The 13,647-nt window shown below is 34.7% G+C and overlaps 1 protein-coding gene across 1 annotated transcript; it reads right to left on the reverse strand.

The window, feature by feature from the left end:
- Window positions 1-10,028: 10,028 nt before the first annotated feature.
- On the reverse strand, window positions 10,029-13,201 carry LOC134746620 (protein odd-skipped). The gene is made up of 3 exons (XM_063681050.1): window positions 12,433-13,201; window positions 11,574-12,153; window positions 10,029-11,033 (listed from the first exon to the last, which is right to left on the reverse strand). The coding sequence occupies exons 1-3, from the start codon at window positions 12,512-12,514 to the stop codon at window positions 10,640-10,642; spliced, it is 1,056 nt and encodes a 351-aa protein (XP_063537120.1). The 5' UTR covers window positions 12,515-13,201; the 3' UTR covers window positions 10,029-10,639.
- Window positions 13,202-13,647: the final 446 nt, after the last annotated feature.

The following is a 13,647-nucleotide window of genomic DNA, read 5'->3' on the forward strand; positions in this document are numbered from 1 at the left end:
TTTTTTAAAACTTTCTCTTTTTGAACACATATTAAAACATATTCATACCGAATCCGCGACCACAACCAGTGTAACCTGCGTCGAAACGTCGGAAATAAAGGTAACAAAATAAATTCGCGATAGACCCGATATAAAAAAATATAATTACCTATAACATTATTTCGGAATTTATACTTGCTTTCCGGTATCCACTTTAAGTCGTAAGGCACGACCGCATACGAGATGGGAAGACGACGTCGTCAGAACCGCTGGACCTTCGTGGCTACAGGTGGCCCAAGACAGAGAGAGATGGAACCGTTTGGAGGAGGCCTATACCCAAACAGGGGTTCTTGCAACAGAACCATATTAATAAAAATAAAAATAACTAATGTATATACACAAACAATTAGAGTAATGAAGCATTTTTTTATAAAGTAAAAATTGTATATAGAAGTTAGAACAAAAATAAGAAAAATATACTAACATTAGAAAATAGTAATACTTAAATAACTAACATGAAAACTGTAATCTTAAGTGCAAGCAAGGATTAAAAGGCTTTTTTATTTTTTATTTTTATTTTATCCACTTTAAACACCGGTGACCCTATTATTTCTGCGATTCCTGTATAATTTTGTGTCACTGCCATAAAATTAATAGAATCACTTTTTAAACATTTGAATTTGTCATAAAAATTCCAAACAACAACAAAACCGTAAATCTGTCATTCTCGGCGTCTATAATGACAGAAAATTGGCAGTGTCTATTTATTACTATAATGAATACGACCCTTTTGAATTGTCCCTATTAGTTCGCAAAATGACATAGCCGAGGACGGAAGGCACGTTCGGACTACTAACCGCAAAATGGTCCAGAATTATTTAATGGAGTTAGGGTTGCCATTGCAATAGGGGCTGAAATCGTCCTGGTGGGCCAAAACCAGTTAGTTTTTCAAAATTTCTGAATGACCCATTTAATTTTTATTTATTTATTAGATGTATATCTAATGATTAAGCATAGATAATTTTTAATATTTTTTATTTTTTTTAGACTCTTTATTTACATACAAGATATATACAGTGGTACTAAGTAAACGAAATTAATAACTAGCTAATATTTTTATTAATTGTATGAAAATTGAATAAGTAGATATAATTTTACTTTTAGGTAGAAAATGTTATAAACTTTGTTTCAAAGTGCTTTCGTTTTTGTATTCAAATGTACTTACAGCGCGATTCGGGAAATGAATTAGAGATTCACTAGATATGAAATAGTAAAGATATGTGACGTTTTTCCCGTTAGTGTTTTAGTGTATAGGTATCAGTATCAGATTCATAAATGAGTATAATACAATTACATTTTATGTTGTTACAAAAAAAGTTTGTTTGTATATCGAATAAACCCATATACGTGTAGAAATACAACTGCTACCTTGGTCACAATTGGTATATCATCCAAAGTAAAACCATGTTTTTAATTTGCGGTAACCATCTGAACCATGTGGCAACCTGGCAACCCCGAGGCAAAAAGTCTCAAAATTACGTTTCTCTAGTCCCGTATCATTCGAGGGACTATTATAACCACATTTGCTCCTAAAACCTACATTTAATAACCGGTAATACAACACTGCGAACATTTTGATCTTTTATAATTATAGGTCGGACTTTTAACATCGATTTCAGTTTTTTAAACTTACCTGGTTTTACTTAGAAGGCCGCGGCTTGAGTGAGATGCACTTGTACCCTTTGAATTCGTATAGTTTAATTATTAGTTACTATTTCACAGTAATAATAGATAAATATTTTTATACACCTATAATTTAACCAAACATTTGAGCGACATGTAGTTATTAACGGGATTTTATATAATTATTCTAATTATTTAAAATGTTAAGTAATATTCCTGTCTGCAAAATCAGTAGGTAGTAGAACTGATACATATTTATATTAATTATAGATTAGTACCCGAGTACGAGTAAGTAATAAGTAGATAGTACTTACTAACTTGAAAGAAAAAATTGACTTGTGTTACTAAACGATACACATATACAAATAGCGCTACTTGTGTAAAAAAAAAATAAACTTTGTATTTTGTTATTGTGTCATCTCAAAGTAACTCATTTTATTTTATTATTAGATTCGATTTAGAAAATTTATTTTGAATGCCATCAATAGTTCTATTAAAATCGGTAATTTTAACGTGGGATAGTATTATAAATTACAAACCAATTCAACACACCGCAGACCTTTATGTTATTCACCTCAGATCCTTAAATTCTTAGGTTATCTCACTTTTGCTTTTAATTTAATCTAATTCTTTTTCAACTTCAATCTTTTCTTTTTACCACACGTTGCGATGTCAGCATAGCACCGTTACGTGCCCACAATTATTTTACCGCTTACCTTAAAACTAACAGCTCTATCGCTAGAACAATATGGACTATTATTGTATAGCTTACGTGGTAGTAGTTTATTTGTAAAACGTCCAAGGAAGTACACATTTTGACCGCCCGCTTGTCAAAGTTTGACGTGTGTTTGACAGCGGGTATACTTTGTGTTGCTTGTTCTGGTCAAAGTTGTGTTTAACTATGAATTGCCCTTTGCCGCCTTAAAAACTTTCGAAAGAAATTAAATTCTGTTTATTGAAATAAAAGATGATCATTTTTGTAGATTCGGGTTTTATTCACGCTTGCATGCTAAAATTATAAAGAGATAAATGTTGACCAGTTCAGTTTTGTAATGCGAGGCAAACTATCCCATTTTCCTGATTTATAAAATGGGGTACCTACATTTTTAATTTGTTTTTTACTAGGTAAGTACCTAATTAATAATTTTAAAGTTTTTCAATGCGTTGAACTAATATTATTACTAATGTATAGAACCGGCATAGAGAACCAGTATTTTGCGCCATGAGTTGCTGCCGTTTTGGCATCAAACCATAGAAGCGGAGCGTGAATCACGCGACCTAAACGCGTAAGCGCCATGAATTTTACGGCGCTTACGACGTTTTGTTCGCGTGGTACAGGTTGTGACTGCGACAATTTCATTGTTTGGTATGTCGTCTCTATAGTAATAATAACTCAGCGATTCAATATATATCACCTAAGTAGGTATCATTTCGCAGTTCTGTCTATATTTAAAAATGTTTAGTTAAAATATTAGTTGTATAATATATTTAAATGGCTATCGGTATTTAATTTATTTGTGTGATATCACAGATAATTGGCTATCACACAAATTTGTTCCTGATTCGTAGGTATTTGCTATGTATTTAATTCTAATATATTGTTCTCTGACCCACAACACAAGCCTTCTTGAGCTTACTGTGGGAAACTTAGTCAATTTGTGTAAGAATGTCCTATAACATTTATTTAAAATTTATGTTTACAGACTAACTGATCTGTAATAATGTACCTATATATACAGTAATGTATTTTGATTATAAACCGAAAACATAAACTCTTCAACGCGACGCATACAAGGAAACGTTTAGACACTGTTCAATTAAAAAAAAAACTATTAACTTGTAATAACAAGCGGTCAAGGTCGGACTGAAGACAAAACAAATATCAGTCATAACACGAGGAAGTAATTTATGCAGTGGGAAGAGGGTGACTTTTTTATAACGAATTAGGTAATTATTTCTTGATCATGATCATATTAAGTAGTCAATATCTGATCAAAAATACCAGTTACTTAAACTCTGGTATTAAGTCACTTCGCGTGACATGTTTTGGGGATCTAATTTTTTATTGGAGACCTATGTTCTTTAAAAAAGGTCGCGGTTCACTAACCGCACATATATTAGTTTCACACATAAATTTAGTCACTACTAAAACTTCATAAAGAAAACCGTAAAATTTACTATTATAAGATTAGTTTACACGTATGAAACACGTAAATATGTGTTTCATATAGTGTGCATTACACTGGAGGTAAGTAGTACATACATGGGGATTGCAATGCTTAAAAGTAAAGCTTTATACATGTATAATGCTTTACCTTTAAGCATTGCAACCCGTTACGGGTTGACCCGTTGACGGGAGACTTAAATAACCATACCGGTAATAGTGGGTGTGTAACTTTTATTAGCCATCATGTCTACTTTTGGCTTCTCATGGCCCGGTGGGTGCGACCATAATTGGCCCAATATAAGCTCTGTATTCCCTGATTTGTGCTGACAGCTGTCAATCCACGTTGCGTGTGCGATGACGCTTGAAAGGGATGTTAAACCGGGTTTTAAACATAAATAGGGGGTTTTAACTTTTAACGGCCTCTATTTATATTGCGACTACTTATGATTGAGGTAAGCTTTGTGGAGTTTGATCACTAAGTACCTATTAATTGTATTTAGTGTAGATGTGATGTACCTATAAGTGTCATCATTTAGAGAACGCCTGCGAAACTTCATACACAGGTATAAGACGTATTTAAATAAGAATTATAAATATAATGACTAATGACATACAGTTTTTATCATGTAGTGGAGCTCACATCAGGTGAACTATTTGGCCTCGGCTAGTGGAGTGAAAAACACCTGATACATACTCAACTTATACGACATATTCTTGGGTGTGTGGCGAGACCACATGTAAATACTTATATATTGTATGAAATTATACTTCTTATCCGTTGATACAGATAAGTTGAGTCATGTTGCTAATTCAATCTTAAATTAATATTGACAGCCTTTGTATGTTAATTTATATAGATACGTAACTAACAAAATCTTTGTTTTTTTTTTTCTTATCAAACTTTTTATGTCGAACTTGTTTGTGTTTTTATTTATACGTACTTATATGAGATTCTTATTGGGAGAGTTTTTTTTTTGTATGTAATGTTTGACGATCATGATAAGAAGATAAACGTAATTTTGACATTGATGCAAATTTATAGTGAATATTTTATCGTGACAAAGAAATCTCTCTATCTTTCTTATATTGACCATTCCAATTGTATTTGACGATCAAATACTTTTTCCCTCGTAAAAAAAAACACATTTCATTAAACCAATTTTTTAACATGCAGATACGTCTGCATCATGTCTGTGTCATTGAAGCTGTCACAAAACTGTATGATTGTGGTTTCTTAACACACGTTATCCTTCTAGCTGACAGCTGCGAATGAGAATCGCGTGTTCATGGAGGCTGCGCGTGCGCTGAAGGGAAAACGAAGGGGATGCTCGGAATTTCAATTCCGAAAATTCCAAAATAAACCTTTTTCGGGGGTTTTATTAACGGGGATCTTATCATTCTAATTACGAGTATATTATTAATGCTAGATGTCATACATGATTACTTTTTAACCTAGATTCCGCTGCCTTGGTATCAAACTCCGGTTAATTTTTAAGTACCTAAGGTATCAAAAACGTCCCGCTATACGGATATTACTTTTCTGGAAAGAGAGAATCTTTATTTACACTAACAGAAGTATCATAATTAGTGAATCTGAGACACCACGAATTACCATTATAGAGATAAACGGAGATATAGAGATGAAACTAGTACCTACATATACCAAAGTTGAAATATGAAGCAGTTCAAATGGAAGAATTAAAAGCTGTAAGGCTAACCATATTCCTCGTTCTTAAAACCCAATCCCAATGCAACAATACATCAAACCACGCAATAAAAACATTAAAATTACCCAAAAAGAAACATAGCTTAGAGCCAAAACATAAATCTCCTTCAAAGATATCGGTATAAGACAATTATTGTCTAAGTCGTAATAAATCTTTATATAATTCACCAATTTTTTGTGTGCTACTTCAGATGGTCGTTACGAGCGCCAGAGGGAGAATCTTCATTAGGGTACATTTTATTGTTATCACGCACTTAATATCACAAAGTTCTATCTTAATATCACAGATAAAGTCACTTACGTCTTTGTGTTGATAAGGACGCTGTATGTCAAAAGTTTCGTAGATTGTTTCATGCGTGTCGGTAATAGCTATGACCCAAGTAGCAGCCATTAGAGTACAGCTAGTTTTTTTGTTGAGCATAATTCAGGAGTATGGCACGAGATCGACTGCTGGTATAAAAAATTCGTTGCTCAAGGAATTTAAGGCCGTTCCATCGGTTTGCCGCTGTCTTTGTCACCTTTCGCAAAAAAGAACGGGAAAGAACATACGCGCCAAGTGTCAATTTAGATCAAATTTTGTCGGTTTTTATTTATTTTAAAAACGTTACCTTACAATATCGAAATTCTAAAGCTATGAAATTACTATTTGTTAAGATTGTTTTTTCTTCTTTTTTTGTTTATAGTATCACATAATAAATAACCGAGTAAAGTAGGATTAAAAGTCCGAGTTAGAGGTTACTTTGGGAATTAATTGTATCGAGCGAGGTGTCATAATTCGTGTATCGGAAGCTATGGTGTTAAAGATAATATAGTCAAGAACTACATATATTTTTTCCACGTCTACGAATATCAACGGCTCTGAGAAAAACATGATCATATAAGGAGATTTTTCGCTTTCTGGCTCAGGGAACCGCCTTAACCAAGAAGAAAATGGCGACAAACGGACATATTTTAGACAAGTGTATAAATATTCAATAATAAAAGCTCAAATGCCATTCCTTCTTGCCATTTGCATAATTAAATATAATAATTTTCCTGGAGAAAAAATACACATACTTATTAAGAATCAATGTCATCAACGTATTTAGATATTGGACATGTTGTAAAGAAGCCAAGCAGTTTCATGAGTTACTCCCATACTGTCTAGGTAGGTGTGTAAGTACCTAAATTTTTGTTAAATTGATAATATTTTTTTATAAGATTCGGGCGTGCTGCTTCGTTTCGTGCCCACTATTTTCAATTATTTCATGATCTACGATCATAATCAAACCTAGCTACCGTAACATGATATAAACTAGATTGACTTCCTATAATTGAATAGAACTGCCTGAATTTAGTTCGATAAATCAGTAAACATCGTTCATAAATCAAGACAGCGTCAGTCAGTAATACTGGCAGACTAAATCACGTGAAATATAGCAGCTTCTCGAAATTCTACTATAATCCTCCCTGAATTGCTTTTAATTGGAACAAAGGAAATATTTAAAGCTGCATTTTTGTAACGCTACCCATTGAAATTAAATAATTCCTTTTAATATTTTTTTCCAAATTAATAGTTAAAACATATTTCACTCTTCCTACCTCACAAGTTTATTATTGTTACACAAAATGTAAAGTAATAAAAGTATAAACTTTGACGTCCTTATTAATATATTTAGGTATCTGTATTATTTACCTATTCTCTATTCTTTTGAATTTGTATTTTTTTTGTTTACCTTTTATATATTTTATTTTTTGGAATAGGCCAATTATATATCCTCGATTAAAAACATAAATTCGAAATAGTCATGGGAAAATGTTTGGGTCGATTCTCGAATTCGACCAATTCGAGCGCGATTAGAGCTCAATCAGAGGGATCGTTGCAATTTCCATTGACTGGCAAATTGCGGGCGTTACGGCTTCAGTCATCAATCTAAGACGGGCAAAATTAGTCATTTACGCAATTAAATTGGAGAAATCTAATCGGTTCACACGAAATGCCTTTGATCGCGAAATAGTTTGGCGGTTTCAAGGTTATATGTCATCGGTTTTATATAGATCTACAATTTTTAGCCCGTAAAAACGTTGTGCAAATGACTATATTTATGAAATTTTTTCATAAAAGTTAATTATATTTAATATAATTTACTTGAAATTATTTACCTAGCTGTGGTTTAATTAAATATTCCTTTCAAGTAGCTACTTTTTATGTATCGCATTGTAACGACAACTCTTGAACATATTCCTAGTCAGCCAACATGAAAAATTAAACAGCTTAATAGTAAATAAAACTAACGCAAAATCACATAGCAATAATAATTTTAAAAACATGTAACTATGTGATAATACGGATAATAGGAGTATTGATATTATTTATACGTAATAATATACCGACATGCCTATACATACATTTGATGCCAACGCAATTGCTTGTATGTTTATACGAAAAACCTGTCAGAGCGTCCTTATGGCAAGCGACAATGTGGTACCTTTTGCTTGAAAACGACACATATAATAATTTAAGTAGGTATAATAAAATTCCAAGGGACAGATGACGGTCTCAATTCAAAGTATCCCTAACATAGGATAGGATTACCCATTCGCCTCTGTATTGAGTTTCTGAATATTCTGCTACCCGTAGCGACATCGCGTCGCGACAGATGACATCGCTCAGTTCAGCCATTCGGAACTAGGTGGCGCCACCAACCCGTGGGGAATATAATTTAATATGTAATTCCACCTTTCCGACCCAAATTGGGTTTAATCATACTTCGCCTATTATGAGCCGTTTTGGAGACCCATAATAGTAAAAGAAAATCGTTACTGTATACTGTGTGACTTTATTATTTAGATGAAAATGGTTTGGCTGATCAAGGTTTTTATTTATATTTAGAATGTTGATTTAGTTGTTTTGAGGGTTTGGTTATTTTATAGATCGTAACCGTTTACCTTTAGGTACGTTAAGTTTTTATTTTGTTAGCTGCTAAAAAAATTTGACGGTATTTCCTATTACTATTAATGCCATATTAAATATATTAATAACGGGTCACTCACGTGTTTTAAGTCGAAAATGCTCACACACGAACACACACACGTGAGTGACCCGTTATTAATATATTTAATATGTCTGTGTCTCACGGAAGTTTTGTTATTAAAACTATTAATGCCAATCATAACTCATAGTTTTATTTAGGTTTGATAGTAGGTAAGTAGTAATTTCCAGTCTACAATCAGCCGGAGGTTGACTGGTAGAGCATTTGCCAATGTCTTATATTAGGTATAGCATTAAATCTGCCTTTTGTAGGTACAGGTAGGTATTAGTATACCCATAAGTCCTTAATCCATATTCTTCACCAATTTTTACCCAAGGCCAAAACGCACTGCTCTGAGCTTAGGACCTGAAAAGGAGCATGTCTTCTCAAAACATGCAACTTTTATTAAAACAATGGCCGTTAAACACATATAGTTTATAAATGACTTCTTAAACATATTGTTACCAAATATTACAGCTCTAACCGTCACGAATATTCCTTTCGCAAACCACTTTCAATCATCTAAGTTGATTATCATTTCATAATGTGCAGCCCTATAATTATAATTGTTTTTGTATTGTAATATTTATCTGTCTGTCTATGTAACGGTAACTATAATGTCATAGTTCAGCTTATAATGGTAGTTAGTACGTCACGCTATCTTTACGGCCATTATTTTTTGTAGTATTATTGGTAATGATAAATTATGACTACAAAATGTTAGATGGATATGTAAAGAACATGCAGTCTGTTATAATTTCTCGCAAATTTAACGCATAGAACTTTACTCATAAGCTGCAGCGAAAATATTTCCACTCAGATTGTGTATTTGGAGGATGTTGAATATTATTATTTTTAAACTAAAGGCCTATTTTAATGAAACTGTTAAACAACTTTGCTGGATCATATTAAAATTATTTTAAAACGGGTCACTCACGTATTATTAAGTCGAATAGCTCGACCTGTTTCGATGTGAGTGACCCGTTTTAAAATAATTTTAATGTTTGAATCTCACGGGAGTTTTATAGTTAAAACATTGCTTGATGGTTCTAAAAAGTATGTCTGTTGACTGCATTCGACAAGATTTAGATTTGTCCCAATGATACCCAATGAGAAAAAGCTACTACAAATTAAGTTAGGCATCTACCTATCTAGAATTTCATATTATATATTTTAGCATCTTAATTGCTTGCCTGTTAGTTTTTTTAGGGTTCCGTACCCAAAGGGTAAAAACGGGACCCTATTACTAAGACTCCGCTGTCCGTCTGTCTGTCAGCAGGCTGTATCTCATGAACCGTGATAGCTAGACAGTTGAAATTTTCACGGATGATGTATTTCTGTTGCCGCTATAACAACAAATACTAAAAAGTACTCTCGCACTTGGCCGGTTTTTTTTTCTTTGCTTCTGCCTAAGAGTACAATTCGTAGCAATTAATTTTATGTGTAAAATAAAACAAGGAAATAAATTTTCCACTCCATGTACTTCTCTTCATAATTAAGATTTTTAATATAGCCTCGTCGACTTAACTTATGATGACTTAAAATAATTTACAAATATATATATTTACAGGAATGTACAAATTACAACTAACCAGATATTCAAACACACTACAATCATTATGTATATTAATTTGAATATGCTCAAAACTGTCATAGCCACATAATTTGGAATAAATGATGTAGGTACTTAAAACAAAGGTAATACTTTTCGGTAACTTTAGTTTGTACTTAAATCTAATTAAGTAAGACTATCACAATAAAATAAACTTCAAAGAAAACATAACAACAATCACTATTTGCTAAAACAAATATTTCAGTCTTTACAGAGATGAAACGAGGACCTGTTTTCTAAATGTATTTGTATCTTACATGGTTATTTAACTCAGGATGTGTCTATTGGAAATAATCAGTCGAAATTAAATTTCTTTGGCAAAAAACAGAACGCATCTAATCAAGTAATCACTTGACTTGAAGAAATTCTAAATCAGTAACTAGCAAGTGATACTACGTAAGATCTTGAATTAGCACTGTACAGCTACTTGTAACAAAGCTACAAATACATTCTTAGACATATTAACGCTTCATGATATCTTCTATAGAGAATCCTAATGTCTTCTTTGGCGCATCGACAGGTGATTGTTGAGCACTAACTTCAGGCTGTTGTTGGTAGGACTGCAGCGGTGGGGAAGGTTTCTGAGAGAGATCGAGTAAAGAGTTCTCAGGATGACTCGTGGATGACACCTCCTGGCATCCCTCGAGGTGTTCCAAGTGATGTTTATTTGCGTCACTATGCGTCAACAGGTGGGTCTTCAGATTGGATCTTTGGTTGAAGCTCTTGCTGCAAACTGGGCATTTGTGGGGAGATTCCTCCATGTGCAAAATTTTGTGCACTGCCAGAGTTCGGGATTGGCAGAATCCTTTACCGCACTCGTTACATTTGAACGGCTTCTCCTTAGAGTGAATGTACCTGGAAAATAGAAAAATAACAGTAAGCATTTTGAACTTTCTCTCCACTCTCTTATAACGGGCGTTAAAAGTAAACAAACACCTAGCATTATTTATGGCTCAATAAGGCGACGGAATAATAAACGTTTGAAATGAAAATTGATGTAATTCTACATTACGGACACATTAGATTGGTAATGAATTTAGGAGGAAAAAGTTTGTCTCGTAAAAGCGAAGAAATATAACATGTAATTTGTTCGACGGCGGAGCGAAACAGATATGGTGATCGTAAAAATCCTAACCGGTTCTTGGGACGCGTGCGCCCGCCGCGTCTCGACCTCACAAAAAGGTAAACTTTTAATTCTTTTTTTTACCTCTTATCGTCAACAATACTTTCTTGAAACACATCTTAAATCACCCGGTCTGTATTAGAAGTGGAAGTTAAATTTAATTTGTGGTTATTGTAATAACAATTGATTACTAATAGCGTTTTATGGACCATTATATTGTCCGAGCACGAGGCTTTATATCAAGAGTGTGTAATAAATTATCGATATCTTACCTATGATCTCTTAGATGGTCTTGTCTTCTGAAAGCCTTTCCGCAGATGTCACAGGAGTAGGGCCTCTCGTCGGTGTGGGTCCTTTCGTGAATGAGCAGATTGTATGATTTGGTGAACTGGCGGTTACAATATTTGCAGATGAATTGTTTCTTAGGGCGCGTGCCGGGCACACCGGGAGCCCTCATAGGGGGTGGATTTCTTCCTGGCATTCTCTGGGCCATCGCTCCTGGGTATCTTAATGAATGATGATACAGGGCCGCGTTTCTGATCCACTGGTTGACCAGCATAGCGTGGTACGGAGCCGTTGGCGGTAGAGTCGCAACTTGAGCTTGGACATAGGCAGACATCGCAGGGTGCGAGTAATTCGGGACTGGAGCTTTCTCGTAGGGGTAGGGTGTCTGCATGGCTGGCCGGGGGTAGGTGGGGTAGTGAGGAGCGGGTGGCCACACGGGGGGCTGGTGGCGGGAGATGACAACTGCCGGAGGCGTGTCGTCGGTGGGCGTATGCGGCGGCGTCGGCAGAGGAGGCGACGGACGCTCGAGCTTTACCAAAGCTTCGATCGGAAAGTCTGGAGGATAGCCTGTGGAAAAAATATAAACTAAGAACATCGTCGCTTTTGCCCACTTACGAATTTATATTGCTATATTGAATAACAAATCAACGTCTATCAAAAACTAATTCCTAGAAATGATAATATGGTTTAAAGACTAAAAATTTGAAGAAAAAAAACAGTATATTAGGTATTTATTGTATTTACTCTTAATTCTCCACACATGAAATGTCAATAAACTTCAAACTTCTCAAAGCGTAAATAAAAAGGAAGAAACCATCAAAAAATATTTAAAAACACAAAACTTACCGTGATTGTCAACGATTTGTTCTTCCTCTTCTTCAATAACAAAATCGTCAGAACTGTCCACACTGTACGGCTTATCTTCCATTTCCACAAATAAAACTAAACACTAGGGCACTGTGTCTTTAGCACTTCACTGTATGCGTCTGTAAACCGGTTTCGACACAACCTGCTTGGGGGAGAGCGCGGAGCGTTATGAGTTTGTGTGCGTTCGTTATCGGGGCCTGCGTTTGCGCGTGGGGCCGGGAGGGGGAGATCAAACGAGCCGCGCGGCCGGCGCCTGTGTCGGCTCGGCTCCCGAAGCAGCTGCCCTCCCAGGAGGCGGGGCCTACCGAGCACTGCCTTCGGAATCGATCGGCAATAATCGCGAATCGCTTTAACAACCAACTTAAACGACTCTACTAAGCCCTATGCTCCCAATTTTACCGTCCAACCTTGGACCTTTTCATACTAAAGCTTGTTTTCTTAAGCTGTTCTGGATCAGCTCAATGCAAATTTTTGGTGACACAACGTCCCCAGTGAAGCTATTAGGTGAGCGGATTGCTCTACTAATTGCGTTTCGTAGGCAAGTCTTTGTATGTCGGGTTTTGTTCGGTCTCTTTAAAACGTTTTATTGCAGCTAGGTACGAGGCACGATAGCCTTAGTAGTGAAAGCTAAATCATTTGTATGGACTAATTGGCCGATTTGTTTAGTTTTTTGTTTGTTCAGTGAAACTTCTGTAACAAACGTTTGTCCATATTGTAAGGGAACTAAAGATTCTGAAAAGCGAAGAGTGCTATTATTTAACTACCAACCACTATACACGTGACACGTGTGTAGCTTTGACCTAATACTTACTTCGTTATGTGAAAACTTAGATTCGGGTTTTTATCCTATTTTTATAGGTCTTAAAATATAGGTAGGTAAAGTCAGCATCTATTAGAGCCCATTTTTCACTCCATCAGCTCAATCTGAAAAGTTCACCTAATATTAGCTCTACTACCTATTTAACTAACTTTACATACGGTAGATAGAAGATTGAAATAATTTGTCTATTTATCTACAGCATATAAAATATTGGTAGGTAGGTACGGTACCCAACTAAAATTAATATGCAACTCGTTATAGTTAATCGTTAATAATTCATAAAAGCCATCCATGTAGATAATTATAGGTAGGTCAAAAAGATCCTAAACTATTAACTACATAAATGTTTTTTTTTTCTCTGATGTAAAGTTTGG

Source organism: Cydia strobilella, chromosome 13 (assembly GCF_947568885.1).
Source record: "Cydia strobilella chromosome 13, ilCydStro3.1, whole genome shotgun sequence".
In the NCBI taxonomy this organism is placed as follows: domain Eukaryota; kingdom Metazoa; phylum Arthropoda; class Insecta; order Lepidoptera; family Tortricidae; genus Cydia; species Cydia strobilella.